This window comes from Cervus elaphus, chromosome 26 (assembly GCF_910594005.1).
Source record: "Cervus elaphus chromosome 26, mCerEla1.1, whole genome shotgun sequence".
Classification (NCBI taxonomy): domain Eukaryota; kingdom Metazoa; phylum Chordata; class Mammalia; order Artiodactyla; family Cervidae; genus Cervus; species Cervus elaphus.
In genome coordinates this window covers 22,769,577-22,785,283 of record NC_057840.1, presented here as the reverse complement: position 1 = coordinate 22,785,283, position 15,707 = coordinate 22,769,577, and the positions used below count along the sequence as shown (strand labels likewise).

Below are 15,707 nucleotides of genomic sequence, written 5' to 3'. Positions count from 1 at the left end.
GTGCGACAACCACCCATGTCCAGTTTGAACGCTCATCTCAAATGGCTGGAAACTTAAACACAGTATTGTTGAAAATCAGACCACGATCCGACTTCAGGGGTTGAATACCTAACTGGTGATCCGCAGATTAAAATGTGTACACCTTGAAGCACTGAGAAGAGAAGCGTTGGATGCGCGAGGACCAAGTGAGGGGGGAGACGAGACTGTGGCTCCGCGAGGCTCCAGGCCGCTCGCGGGCAGGGCTCGGCTCACCCACGCCCGCTGTAACCTGAGCCCGGCCCCGCCTCCCTAGCGCGCGCCCCGGCGGGCCGGCCCGGCAGGTCCGGGCGGCGCGCTCTGAGTCACCGGAATCTAGGTGGGGCGGGCGCCGCGCCCCCGCTGCCAGCCCCGAGCCACGTCCTCCAAGAGCCGCCTCCTCGCGGCCTCTTGCCTTTTGTCGCGCTGCCCGCGCTCGAGGGCCACTCTCCGCCGGCGTCCGAGCCTCGCGCGCTGCTCTCCTCCCCGCCGCCGCCGCCGAGATGCTGCGCTGCGGCCTAGCCTGCGAGCGCTGCAGGTGGATCCTGCCGTTGCTCCTGCTGAGCGCCATCGTCTTTGACATCATCGCGCTGGCCGGTCGCGGCTGGCTGCAGTCGAGCGACGACAGCCAGACGTCCTCGCTATGGTGGCATTGCTTAGAAGAAGCCTGCGACAGCCTCATGGTGTATGGTGAGTGCCGCCTCCTCCGTGAAGTCCTCCGGGCGGCGGCTGGGAAGAGCGCCGGCGCCCAGGGAGTGCGGAAGTCGCTCTGCGGGAATGGACTAAAACAGGGTCGAGAAGGGACTAACCAGGGCCGGGGGGCTGATGGGTGATTCAACAAAAATCTCTTCAGAGCCTGGGTTCGTACATCGGACCCGTACAAAATCAAGCAGTAGCAGCCTTGAGAGGCCAAAACCCAGGCTCGACACTGGTGGACAATGACTCTAGTTCAAACTACATTTATTCATAGTTTGTACAGCAAAAGGTGATCTCAGCCATTTGAAAAGGGTTTGATGAGTAAATACAGTGAACAAAGTATATTTTCTTGGATACCTACTGAAATTTATCCCCATTCCATGGCCTCCTCCTCTGGTTCTTCTTATGCTTAAACTACAAGTATTAAAAGTGCGTACCTTCCCTAATTCGCTATATTATTCAACTTGAACTAAGAGAAAGCAACTCTTCTTCCTTAAAAAAAAAAACAAACCCAAAAAACAAAACCAAAAACCCAACCCTTTCTGTCAAAGTTTTAGCAGTGGTAATTTCAGTAGATATTGCAGTGTTTAACGCTGCAGGGTAATTCTTGTTAGAGGGAGAGTTTGGCTCAAGTCCAGCATTGCTGTTTAGAAAACTTTATTTCAATTCGATTTGAAATCTAAAAAGCAAACACACCTTCTACACTAGCGAAATGAAATGGAGTCGACAAATTTAAAATACTGCCGATAGAGTATTTTCTTTTTCCAACGTGGAGGGATTTCCTGCCTACTAGTTAGCTGACATGACCCCAGCAGGACTTGCCCTGGGCTGGTACCGCCTCCAGCTTACTGGTAGGTGGGAAGAACTGCTGGGGTCTATTGTAATTAGGGACGTGTGTGGGGTCTGAGAATAGAGGGCTTAGGTAGGAGCATAATCAGAAGCTGAAAGCCAGGTACTACTGAATGGGGCCTTACCAACTGAGTTTAATAGTTTTAAACCGAGAAAGAAGGCTATCCTGCTTTCCCCCCCGTTCTCTGGTAGGGCCTTTGACTTGCCCCCTACCCCTAACCTGGCTCAGGGCTTCAAACCAAATTCTGTTTATCTTGAGGCCCTGAATCAGAGGCTTGGTGCTTTATCTTATCCACTGTGGAATTACTTGGAAGTTCCCACATGGAATCCACCCCACCCCCACCCACAAAGGAGGCATGGCCCTAGTCAGAAAGTAAATATAAAGACTAAATGAAATTCCCACTTTCCTTGAGTCTGTGTTTTTCCTCTCTTAAAGCACAAACAGCCCACCTACCATGGTTTGTATTACTTGCAAGTCTTTTAGGTATTTGAAACGAGTTAATTTCTTTGAAATAACATGTCTGTATATTTGGTTAAAATGCAGTCAGGTTCTGTATCTTATAGGGGATTTAGCAGGCCTGCTAAAAACAGGTGTGTTTTTAAACAGACTTTGGTCTTCATGTCTCACTGCAAAGACTAATACAGACCCAACGAATATTTAGGGATCCTGGGCATGTGAATTAAGAAGGTTAGTACACCAGTGGGAGAAGGGTGCATGCAGAGCCTAGATCAGCACTATTGCTGGGACATGATCTGGCCTGCAAGGCTCTGGCTGTGACCACAGCCCTCTTGTGAAACTGGCACAATGCAGTTTTTATTTTTCTTGACTTGCAGGATGAACTCACCTTCTTAGGGTGTGGCGCTTCTAACCTCAGGCTGATTGAGTACTTTGTATAAAGAAGGGAGTAAGCAGGTTCTATTTCTGTTTTCTAATTTTTTTAAATTAGACAAAAGTCTCAAGCATTAACTTTTTTAAATTGTAAAGAAAGTACAGATCCAGTGAATAGTTGATGTTTCAATTTGATACAGAAATTGGTCTTTGGAAAAGTGCGGTTTTCCAAGTGAGTCTTGCGGAATCTAGTACTGTCTTTGTGATTTTCACAAGTGGGTGGTGGTAGCCTTCACATTCCAATTTAGTTATTCCTGACCTTTGCAAAGATAACCAAGTGCCAAGAATGTGTTAGACACAGCTTTTGTTCAAGCCCTAGAATCAAATGATGAACCTAGCATCCACTGTCAATAGGTGACCGTGGGAAGAAGAAAATAGCTATGAATTCACCACAAGAGGTCCATCCCAGGCTACTGAAGTCAAAGATGGTTAGAATGATTATCATACTTCCACTCCATCTCCTACCAGGGACTGTTGTCTAGTTTTGCCTCACAGGTATAGAAATTGTGTATTTCTACACTTTAGGTCGTTTATCTAGGTGTCTGAACTCTTGAGATTTTCAGATAGCTTCAGTATGTCCTTGCTGAAAAAAATACATTCACATAAGGTCATACTTTATCTAAAATACAGTGAGCAGTTTACACATACTCCCACGTATGTACAAACATGACGAGGAGTAAGGTTGATGGCTCTAATTAAAATATCTCAGTATAGAGAATTAAGTAAGTACCTCCACTTTAAAAAAATTTCTTGCCATGTACTAAAAATTAAATCTTGTGGTTTACCATTGTAACACTTACGAAAGTATACCTTTGTATTACAAAGTGCTTCACTATCACTTTTATTTGCTGATATTTATAACATTGATTTATTTTGGTATTAAAGACCTAGGTTGTTGCTGGTAGGTATCGGCAATAATACTAAATAATATAGGCGTATTTTCATAAAGTTCCTTAGAATTATGTAAAAAGCAGAATGTTATATTCTTCACTGTCATTAACAGTTTTAAGAATTAAAAAAAATGATTTATCTACTTCATTTTTCCTCATCAATAAACCGAATTAAACACTGAATATTTTCTTTTACATAATAGTAACAACTAAATGGGGCTTCCCTGGTGGGTCAGTGAGAAAGAATCTTCCTGCTGTGCAGGAGAGGAGGGTTCAGTCGGAAAGATCTCCTGGAGAAGGAAATGGCAACACACTCCAGTATTCTTGCCTGGGAAATCCCGTGGATAGAGCAGCCTGGGGGGCTACAGTCCATGGGTTCGCAAAAGAGACAGATACAATTTAGCAGCTAAACAACAACAACTAAATAAATACACATACTTGTTTAAATTTTTTTTTTTAATAAAGGTTTCTAATCCTCAAAACAGGAAAAGCAAAATCTAGATTTAAATGCTGAAACAGTCATTCAAATTTCATGTATAAAGAAAATGCAAAATTAAATTTGAATCCGTGTTCACAGATGGTATTTTTGCATTATTGGAACCCTCTCTTCCAGTTCTAAGAAAGAGTAGATCAGGAGGATATTTTCAACTTCAGGGATGTAGATTTCAAGTCCTAAGCAAGCTCTGACTCGCTCAGGGTGGAGAAAAATGGAGTTAAGTTTGTGGATCATTTACTGGGATAAGAAAGATGAATTTATGCTCCAAGAACGACAGTGGCAAGTCTGAGTGGCAGCAAGGGAGAACGAGGTTGTCTTCCATCTGAACTCAGAAGGGCAGAGCCTCATTTTTACCAATGATACCACATTGAAAATTTTTTTTTTAAACATGAAATCAGCCTTAAGACAAAGAATCAGATTATTATAGGAAATAGTTTTAGATCATTTAGCCCTATGGTTTTTCAAAGCATGGAAAATGAGAAAAGCACAAAGTTAACAGGTGTTCACTGGGCTAAATTCAACTTAAAGGATTTCATTTTGAGATTATATTCTTGTGGCTTATGAAATTAGGCATTAATAGATTGATCTTTTGTGGGCATGTGTTCATATTCTTATATAGTAAAACAAAAAGTTGGACATTCAATTGATTTTAATGATTATATATATATGTTGATTTATCAAATCTAGACATCTAGGAACCAGTGATCTTGCCCAGTTTACTCCACATTTGCTGTGCTTAGCAATAACTACCAGAGAGCCTCGATTCCTTTTTAGTGACCTAATTTGTCTTTTCTCCCTGTAAATGGGCACAGACTCCTAGACCATCAGAATTAGAAGGGACGAAGAGTGCATCTACTCAAGATTTCTCCAAAGCCTGCCCGTCAGCATCCCCTGTGACTGATCTGAGCTTTCACCCTTTGTTCAGCAACTTAATTCTCCACCATGCTTGTCTGTTTAAAAGTACCTCTCTTAGTGGCAATGCCGTATAACACAGGGAGCCCAGCTTGGTACTCTGTGATGGTCTAGAAGGGTGGGATGGGAGGGGCGAGGGAGGCTGAAGAAGTACAGAATGTATATATATATAATTATGGCTTATTTGCATTGTTATATGGCAGAAACCAATAGAACATTGTAAAGCAATTATCCTCCAATTTAAAAAAAAGTACCTCTCTCAACACTAACAAGAGCTGATGTGCTTCTCTGTAAATTCTTCTTTCTAGCCTTCTAACAGCAGACAGATTTTCAAACATTTGAGGGTAGATCCCAGATTTGCTGCTAGTTATCTTTTCTGAGTTCATACACGATTTCCTATATTTTCCCATCTTCCTGTGTAGGATAGTTTCCCCTCCCAGACGTTAAAAGAAGACGTTAAAAGAAGACGGTAAAGGAGTTCTGTAAAGACCAATGGGCAAGATTTATCATCTGGCTCAGTGTAGAGGGGTTGGGAATGTGGAGCATGTAAAGAATCTCACACCTACCAGTGGAATCTCCCCCCAGTGATCCCCGCCCCCACCATTCTTGGCTTTAAGCCATTCCTTTCCTGCCTCCAAACCTTGCAGAATCGCTCTTCCTGTGCTGATTGTTTTGGAGGCCTGTACTGAGTTATCCTCTAGATTTTTACTACTAATGCAGACCATCGGCACGTGCATTATTGGGGAGGTTATTGGACACTCAGTATCTTAGGCCCATCTGCCGAATTGGAATCTGTATTTTAACAAGGTCCCCAGGTGATTGATTCATCGTCACTTTGAAGTTTCAGAAACACTGGTCTGTATTACTGCAGGTCTCCTCGCTGAATAGGCAACAGTCTTTTTGACTATATCGTCCGCCCATGCTTATGTTTATTTGTAGATAGCATCTTTTTATATTTTCAGTTTTGGTCTTATCCAGTTTTCAGCTCTGCTTGTGTATAACATAAAGAATTTTATAGAAACAATAGGAAGAAATCTGACAAACTCTCAATCACCAGGTAGGGTTTTCTGTCTTGTTCATAGATGAGTCTTTTGTTCTGGGAAGGAGCGGTCCTCTGGCTGGGTGACAGTTCCGTGTGTGCAGGCGCTGAGTGCGGGGCGGGGCCACAGGAGGTTTCGGTCAGCGTTTGTTGCTGGGTGCTGGGCTCAGTCGCTTCAATCATGTCCAGCTCTTTGCCAGCCTGTGGGCTCTAGCCCGCCAGGCTCCTCAGTCATGGGGTTCGCCAGGCAAGAATCCTGGAGTGGGTTGCCATGCCCTCCTCCAGGGGCTCTTCCTGACCCAGAGATAGAACCCACGCCTCCTGCATTGCAGGCCGATTTTTTACTACTGAGCCACTAGGGAAACCTCAATATTTGGTGCCCACGTGTAAAACTCCTGAGGAATGCAGCATATCCATTAAAAGAAGTACTAATTTGGGGTGAAAAGTCATGACAGTCTCCAGAATATCACCCACAATAGTAGTAGTGCTCTCCTTGTCTTAAAATAAAATTTTTTTTTTCTTTTCCACAAACTTAAGTTTGATTTATGGTTTCTAGCTTGATATTCGAGGTATTTACTTATTTTTACTTTTATTGCTCTTTTCTTATCAGTTGATCTTATTGGTCTTTTCCCAGCTGTATTTGCCTTGTAATGTCATGTTTTAGTATATAATCTCTGGAAAAAGATACAGCATTCTTCCTCATACAAAAAATTGAAAAACATTTCCTAGAAGAAACTCAGAATTTCATTAGCGATCAGCGAATGGTTTCCATGTTGTTGATTTAATGTTGAATCTTTGCAAGAAATAGCAAAATTTGATAAGCCATTCTTCACCTAAATGGATCTTTAATGAATCTTATTTAAAAGTGGATTTATAATATTGCTGGTTTCTTGGATAACATGAATTTCTCCAAGTGGTATTTAGAAAATAAACTTATGACAGAATAAATTATGAATACATATGAAACCCCAAATTTGTCTTCCTTTAAGAAAACAAACAAACAAAAAAAACATTCCTGCATAGAAACTCTGTTTACCTGAAATACAGCATGCTGTTGTGGTCTCAATTCAGAGAAAGGTAATTGACAACTTCCCCAACCCCTGCACACACACACACACACACACACACACACACACACACACACACAAATTCTGCTTATTTGAATTTAATGATTGTATTTAATTGAATTTAATGATTGACAGTAACCATGAAAAAAAATCTATAGAAATGAGACTACAGTTGATAGTAGTCTCATTTCTCATGAAACTTACATGCTCCTTTTTCGCAGTGTTGCAGTCTATGTTTATAAGGAGATTAATCATCTAAGTTGTTCTCAAATTTTAGTATGGATGTAACAAATGCCAATAAAATACAGATTAGGAAAGGCCATAAAATTTACTATATAAAATAATAATGAAGGACAGTGTTATATTCAGAATAGATGAAGATGGATTGTCTTTGAAGAACTGAGGAACATCTGTTGAATCATGAAAGAAGTGGCTTTAGGACAAGTTTTAAAAAGTGATGTTTTTTTCATTGGGGCTGGTAAATAGGTATAATTTAGATCAAGGTATAATTTAAAATATAAATAGTGCTCAAAAGGGTTTGGTAAATTTGGGAATATCAGGCTCATTCTGGTTAATTAAGGGAGACCAAATGTACTTAGCCTACAGACTTAACTTTTTAAAGTGTGTGTCTTGGAAAATTGCCATGTTGTAAGCCTACGTGGCAGTTGGCCCCTTCTCAGGCAGAATGTTGGGCTGGGAGGACCCTGCTCAGACCTGATAGAATCCATCTCACAAAATAGTCATTGACATGAGAGCAGATTGCCATCCTTGTTATCCATCCGTCAGGACCTTCAAAACCATGTTAAGATTTCTATCTCAAATGATAGTTAAGTGATTCACTGTGGGTGTTTCCACGCTCCAAGGAGCAGGTTTTACATGTTCTACTTCCAAGGCAGCCTTTCTCCAGACAAAATGTTGCTGAAGTGTCCATTTTGATTTCTCTCAGACTCAGCGTTTTAAATAAACAAGACGCTAATTGAGTTGATTTAACATAGCATAGAAAGAATTATTAAAATGATGTGTTTATCTTTACATTCACCTGTTGGTTTTAGGTGAATTGGCTTACTATTTTTTAAATTTCTTTCAAGTACCTGAAACTAAATGAAAATTACAGCTATAGTGTCAGAGGAAGTAGTAATAGCAATAATTTAACTTTGTATTAATTTTCCTCAAATAAACAGGTAAAATGATTGATACTACTCTTTAGGCAATATCATACATTATTTAGCTATAGTTTAAAAACCTTCATCTGTAATTGTCAAGGTTTGATTATTAAATATGTTCCCTGTTAGGATTTTTTTTTCTGTATTTATTGAACACTCACATTCTACTGTACAATTGATTTTCATGTTTGTATTCCTCTGTATGCATATACAGATGTATTGCCTTTTCACTGGACAGTTACAAACCTGTGAATTCAACTTAAAAGGAAAAATCAGTGTCTGCTTATTTGAATTTAATGATTGTATTTAATTGAATTTAATGATTGGCAGTAGCCATGAAAAAAATCTATAGAAATGAGACTGTAATTGGCAGTGAGTGGGTCACACACTGGAAGTTGCATGCTCCTTTCTGGCAATGCAACAGCTGTTCTTAGAAGAAGATTAATCATCTGTCTTAGTTGTTCTCAAGCTTTAGTATAAATGTAAGAAATACTGGCAAAATGCAGATTCCTGGGCACTATCTTTTCAACTGTGATTCAGTGTGTCTGGAGGGACACAGAGGAATCCATATTTTCTATAAGCACCACTGATGGTTTTGTATCAGTGGTCTATGGTGTAGACTTAGAAATGGTCTTAGATGTTCTTTCCAAAGATGGCTCCTCTTCTCTGGAAAGTTACCTTACTCAAAGGACAAGGCAAAAGTGAGAAAAGAGAATTAATTACTCAATTTCACATTCTGGCTTTATCTTTGTTGCTTTTAAAATAAAACATTTCTTTTTACCTTGGTCCTAAAATCTCTTATTGATCTCACAGAAAGAGCAGGACTTGGAGGAAAGTAGTAAAAATTATAAGCAAAACTGGACCCACTCATGGACTGTCATGCCCCTGACGGTGCCATCGGGACTGTCATCCTGACACTGCTGCTAAACGGTCATTTGTGTGAAAACATACTATTTGAGCGTGTAAAAAAAAATGAGCATCTGTCTTCTACTTGAAAGTTAGTCACTCAGTTGTGTCTGACTTTTTGTGACCCTATGGCCTGTAGTCCACCAGCTTCTTCTGTCCCCGAGGATTTCTAGGCAAAAATACTGGAGGGATTGCCATGCCCTCCTGCAGGGGATCTTCCTGACCCAGAAATCAAATCTGTGCCTCTTACGTCTCCTGCATTGACACGCGGGTTCTTTACCACTAGCACCACCTGGGAAGCCCTAATAGGTAGTAGGGGCAGGGAATAAACAAGGTTCCCAAGCCTTTGTTCTTTCTGCTAGTCCTTAGGTTTGTCTACCATTGACCAGTCTAGTGACCAAAATTAAGTGAGGGTATGTTTGCCAGCCAAGCTGTGTGCAAGTTGGAGTAGGACCAGCACTGAGGTGCATGCAATTTTCTTTTTCAAATTCAATAAAGAAAAATAAGTTAAGGGTGCATGTTCATTCATTAATGAATGAATGGACAAACATAATGTGGGCTCTCCATACAATAGAATAATTATTGGTCATAAAAAGGAATGAAGTCCTGATCCATGCTGCTACAATATAGATGAACCTTGAGAACATGCTAAGTGAAAGGACAGGACAGTCACAAAGGCCACATAGTATAACCTATAATTCCATTTATAAGCAATGTACAGGGTATACAAATTTATAGAGACAGAAAGTAGATTAGTGGTTGTTGGAAGCTGAAGGAAGTAGGGAGTGGGAGGTGACTGTTAATGGTCATGGGGTTTCTTTTTGGAGTGATGAAAGTTTTGGAATTGTAAATGGTGATGGCTGCACAACCCTGTAAATATAGTAAAAACCACTGAATTGTACACTAAATGGATGGATTTTCCAGCATGTAAATCATATCCTCAAAGAAAAGGAGTCACATTCTGGCTATAGGCAGGCTAGAAATCAGACTCGGCCGCTAGCTCTGTGACCACAGGCAGATTATCTGGACTCTCCAAGCCTCAGTTTAATCTCACTTCTAAAATAGAAATGATAACAGAATATGAGCCTTGAAGAGTTATCGGGAGAATTCAGAGAGTTAAACCATAGCAGGTTCTTAGCTCCATGCCTGGCACAGAGTGATTACTTTGTACATGTCAGTTACTACCTCTGGAGAGAAAGTTGTGTGGGAAAGAGATTTTACAAATTGGTGCAGGTTGAACAAGAAGAGTGATTGGCTGGAATCCTTAGCTGGGAAGTCATGGCTTTTCTCTTCCCATAGGCAGAGCAGAATGAGTCGGGGCTGGAGCTGCCCACATAGATCTTTGAAACCAGAACTCAATTTCCACTTTATCCCGATTGTTTTTAGGGCGCATGTCAATAACTGAGAATTATTGTGCAACAAATTCTGAATACTTCAGAAAAAATTTATGCAAAAATTTAGGAAGGTTGTTTGCACCTAAATTTGTTATAACAATCATACATACTTTACAATTAAGTTGTTTTATTTCACATCTCTGCCCAGTCATAGGCACTCTGTTTTCAAAAATTATTTTTGCATGGAACCAAATCTTAATACAAAACAAAGATCCTTTTAAAGGTAATTGAAACAGTTCCTAAAGAGATTATAATTTGGATTGTTCAATACCAAAAATGTTGTTTATTGGGTTGTACTGGATTAGAACTTGAGTTAATCTTTTAAATATACCTGTTTATATGGCCAGTTTATCCACTTATTAAATGAGATACAGTTTAATGATGTCTACCTTTCATTTTGGAGGTATAAACATTTGCCCCCAAATGGGGATAAGGCATTACTGTATATCACTATATTAATGCCCTACCTACAAATTGCCTGTTCTTCCTTTAAAATATGGAGATGTTTAAGTATTATTGAAAGAAAAACTGTTCTTCCACCCAAATATAATTATTAGAAAGAAAAAAAAAAACTGTTGATGCTTTGTTAAGTAATTTTTAGATTTGGCATGTCTGTTGTATTAATGACCGTTTGTTTTTTCTTGTAGCTTGGGGAAGGGCAGCCGCCGCCATGCTGCTCTGTGGTTTCATCATCCTGGTGATCTGCTTCATCCTCTCCTTCTTTGCCCTCTGCGGACCCCAAATGCTTGTCTTCCTGAGAGTGATCGGAGGCCTCCTGGCCCTGGCTGGTAAGACTGTGCACCAGCAATTCTTCACTCCTATCTGCAGTGAACATCAACATAGTAATGTCCAAGCCACAGTGAAGATCCCTGACAACACAGTTCCTGATCTGCTCTCAGAAAATGTGTCCCCAAAGGCAGAAATAACAGAGGATGTGCTTTAAGATCCTGATCCCTTTCCTCATCTGAGATAGTGTTCCAGTTCCAGGCCCCCCACCCAAGTGAGGAAGGCTGTCACTCTACCTGTCTAGGCTGTCTCTAGCCTAGCCTACCACTCTAGGGTGTCTCTCATAGATGACCTCGAGTCCCTGACACCGCTCCCCAAGGGGCCAGGGCTGTGTCGCCACTGGAAGGGCAGTCTCCATAGTGGTCTCAGACTGGCCTGCCATGAGCTGCATGCTTAGGGGACTGAAATGTCCCTGAACCATTGCACTTGGTGAAGAAGTTTTGCAGTCTTAGGATGTGGTGGATCATGGAAGGGTCCTCTGCAATTTAGATTTTGTAGAAATTGATCTAAACCATGTGATGAACCCAAATGGGTAAATAACTATATTTTACATGTATTATGGCACATATTGGAGAAGGAAATGGCAACCCACTCCAGTATTCTTGCCTGGAGAATCCCATGGACAGAGGAGCCTGGCGGGGTACAGTCCACGGGGTCGCAAAGAGTCGGACACGATCACATTAGAGAAAAATGCAGAGAAGTGTTCCTTTTGTGTAGGACACAACGATTTGCACTAAATGACAGGCTTAACCAGTGAAAGTTTGCTATTTTAAGTAGACAAGAAGTAGAGAAATGATGATTTGCATCAAGATTGCCTTTCATGAGTTGCCAAAGGAGAACATTTTAAGTTGGGAAACAGAAGCAACAAGTCAAGATATGGAAACATCTATAGCCTTTCTAGTGATTAAAAAAAAAGAAATGGGAAAACTAGCTTTTCTTTAAAAAAAAAAAAGACAAAAAACAGAAAATTAGTTAAGAATATATCTGTGGAGCTAGTAGAAAAAAATTAAGGTGAAAGCAAAGTGGTGGTAACCATCCACTCCTGGACATACTCCAGGAAGCACAGCCAACTAATTGGCCCCTCTGTGAAGAGCAGCGTCTAACTGTCACAGAGCTAAAATTTGCTCATACCTTAAGTCATGGCAACGCATACATGAAATACTAAGTTAAAAAGTGCATGGCATAGCATTGTGTTCAGTCATGTCCGACTCTTTGCCACCCATGAACTGCAGCATGCTAAGCTTCCCTGTCCTTCACTATCTCCCGGAGTTTGCTCAAACTCATGTCCATTGAGTCAATGATGCCATCCAACCATCTCATCCTCTGTCATCCCCTTCTCCTCCTGCCTTCAGTCTTTCCCAGCATCAGGGTCTTTTGGCATAGCTTATGGCATAGCATAGCATGTGTATACTCATTAGCGCTTTATAGAATTATGCATGTTCATTGAAAAAGACTACAAAGTAAATCTAATAAAGCTCCTTTTATTTTTAAGCAATTTAAAATCTTAATGCATGATTAATAATAATTGTAACAATGTGACTCTTATATTAAGAGTTTAGAAGTCTCTTTGACATGTTTCCCTGCCTGTATCTGCCCTTTCACTTTTTCAAGGCACCGTGATATTTCTCTTGTTTTACTTCTATTCTTCTAGCCTGGAATGCTCTTCTTCCTGCCCTTCATCTCTTCATTTCTATTTTATTCTTCAAATTTCCCTTCCTCTGCAGGCTTTTCTACTGATTCTCCCATTGGTCATTCATATCATTGGTTCATTTTTTCATTTAGTCATTCATTTATTGAATGAATATTCCAGTGGTATGTTATCAGATGTCAGTATTGAGTCCTAATTCATGTGTGTGTGCACACACATGTGTATATATGTGTGTGTGTGTATATAATTTTTTCTAACACTGACATATTAAATGTTTAGCACAGGAAATGCAAAGATGAAAAGAATAGGCTCTTCTCTATGCTCTTGCTTTCTATTGCACACCACAATTCAGCAATTTTTACTTTAGTGTATATAATGCTTACACAGGTACTGTGGAATGATTCTCTAATATTCTGCCTATATTTCATATATTCAGTATTCTGCTCAGTGCCAGGTATCTCTGACACAAAATATTCAACCATCTTTTTTGGCTCATGATTAACTAGATTCTCCCAGCCCCTTTTATCAGCATTATTTAGGTGGATTTAACACTTAATTTTAAGGCAAAAATGTTGAAGAAGAGGAATTAATCTGTTGTTACCATGCATTCATTCATTCATGCATTCATACTTTGGGAATTTTTTTCCTTCCTTTTAGCTGTGTTCCAGATCATCTCCCTGGTAATTTACCCTGTGAAGTACACTCAGACCTTTAACCTTCACCTCAACCCAGCTGTCACTTACATCTATAACTGGGCCTACGGCTTCGGGTGGGCGGCCACTATTATCCTCATCGGCTGTGCCTTCTTCTTCTGTTGCCTCCCCAACTATGAAGATGACCTGCTGGGCAATGCCAAGCCCAGGTACTTCTACACATCTGCCTAAGATGGGGAATGAGCAGAAGAACATCACTGCTGCTGAGATAGATTCCAGAGAAAGAAACTGTTTTCCCCAGAATACTTTGAACCTGTTTTGGGGACAATGTTCATATCATTAAACTATGGTCAAAATGTTAAAATAATCTGGGGAAAGTGTTTCTTAAATGGTGTTATAGTTTCATATTCATCTTTTATATATGTTTTGTAGTGTTAAGTAAGACTTCTTTTAATTAATTACCTAATTATTAAGTTGGCTAAAAAGTTCATTCAGGCTTGTCCGTAAGATTGATGGGAAAACCTGACTCACTTTTTTGCCAACTCAATACTAATATGCCAATGTTTGCTTGTATCTAACAATACCATTGATATTGCATTTGTAAAAGAATATGAGTATGAAAATAACCACATAATTTATAAGGTAAAAATGAGAAGGCTTCAAAGACTTGAGTACTCTGGTTAGGTTTCTGTTTTTTCTAGATGGAATGGGTTGGGTCTATTAAGGACTAAGGAGAAGAAGATACTGGTAAAAATTGTCAGTGACTAAATATTCTAAAAGAAATGCAAAAAAATTTTTTTTCAAGCCTTTGGCTATTCAAAGAAGCAAAATTGGTTCCTACATGCATGTCATTTGTGAGAATTTCTAATGAATATCATGAATAATTGATTTGGGGCTAAGCTTTCCATTAACTTTATATGACATCTAGGAAAGTATTCTTTCACTGCCAAAACCTGTTGCAGTAGTAAGGCCTCCTTAAGCAGTGAAATCTTAAGATGAAATTTTCTCTTTTAAAGTGGTTCATAGGGTGGGGGTGTGGTAGAAAGCTACTAGTAATTCTCTGCTCTTTGGTGTCTATATGCTCTAGACCAGAGTAGACTGGATTGAAAAATGGACTGGTCTAATTCATTATGACCTTTAAGTAGTATTAGGTTGTTCAGTAAAGCATTAGGAGGGCCATTCCCATCACAAAAGTAACATTAAACAGCCTAAAGAGGAGACATGGCTTGAATTTTTCATCTTTGGCTTGATCGGGCTCTAATCATGTAGACACAGCTTCTGATAGATTGCAACTGTAAGCAAAAACTTAAATATGGTTAAAAACCTGGTTTCCCTTGGTAAACAGATTAAAAATATCTGATGTAAAACATTTAACAGGAGAATTCAGGAATGTGGGATTTCTCTGACTTGCAAATATGATATATCACATGGAATATTATTATTTTTTTACTATTTGTACTTACATAATGAAAACCAATTCATTTTATATATCAAATTATTTTGTAAGTTGTAAAAACAGCAGTTGCAGTTTTATTATGAACTTTTCTCAATAAACCAGGTGATCTTATCTTGTTTCTAGTTTGCAGTTTTTTTGGTTTTGCTTCTCCCCTCATTCCCCCAAATCTGGGGGAAGGGAATTTGTAAAAGATGTTTTGAGTGGGGTAGTAAGAACATTGGATAAAGTGAAAAGTTGCTTTTATCATTTTCAAGTTTTAAGATGAACATAAAAAAGAAACAATACAACTTTTGATGAACTTTAATGGATTCTAGTAGTTTACTCTCTAAACTACTTCCTCAATGACCAATACCCAGGACACCAATATCAAACGGTATTTATCCAGGGCTGCCATCAGAGGGAATGGACCAAGAGCTTCCTGGTAGGTCCAGACACCGTGGAACATTAGTATGGTTTTGCTGGTGGTTCTCGCGTCTTCTGTGGCACAGCTTCCTGCTTGAGATGGAATCTTCTTCTATGCAGGTCATGGGACCACAAGCAGTCCCTTTATGTCTTTTCCTCTTGTCCATCTTCCATTTTCTGTTTGTTTGTTTTTTCCCCATGGTGGCTCACAGGTGAATTCTACTCTATTATATATAAACGTGAAGAAGGGTTTCCAAGTAGCAGGGTGGGAGAAGGAGGATATTTTTTCTTAGTGCTTCTGTCAGCGACTTTTTCTTCTATGGTTTTCAAAGTTTAAGGTGATTGTTTCATAAATTTGACCATAAGACTACAAGAATTTGGTCTGGGTGATTCTTTACACCAAAATTAAAAAAAAATCTTTGACAAGGTTTGAAATGATCAAATTA

The 15,707-nt window shown here is 39.8% G+C and overlaps 1 protein-coding gene across 1 annotated transcript; it reads left to right on the top strand.

Annotated features, from left to right (window-relative positions):
• Positions 1-295: 295 nt before the first annotated feature.
• On the top strand, positions 296-14,970 carry LOC122684388 (p53 apoptosis effector related to PMP22). The gene is made up of 3 exons (XM_043888465.1): positions 296-705; positions 10,964-11,104; positions 13,408-14,970. The coding sequence occupies exons 1-3, from the start codon at positions 519-521 to the stop codon at positions 13,632-13,634; spliced, it is 555 nt and encodes a 184-aa protein (XP_043744400.1). The 5' UTR covers positions 296-518; the 3' UTR covers positions 13,635-14,970.
• The last annotated feature ends 737 nt before the right edge of the window (positions 14,971-15,707 follow it).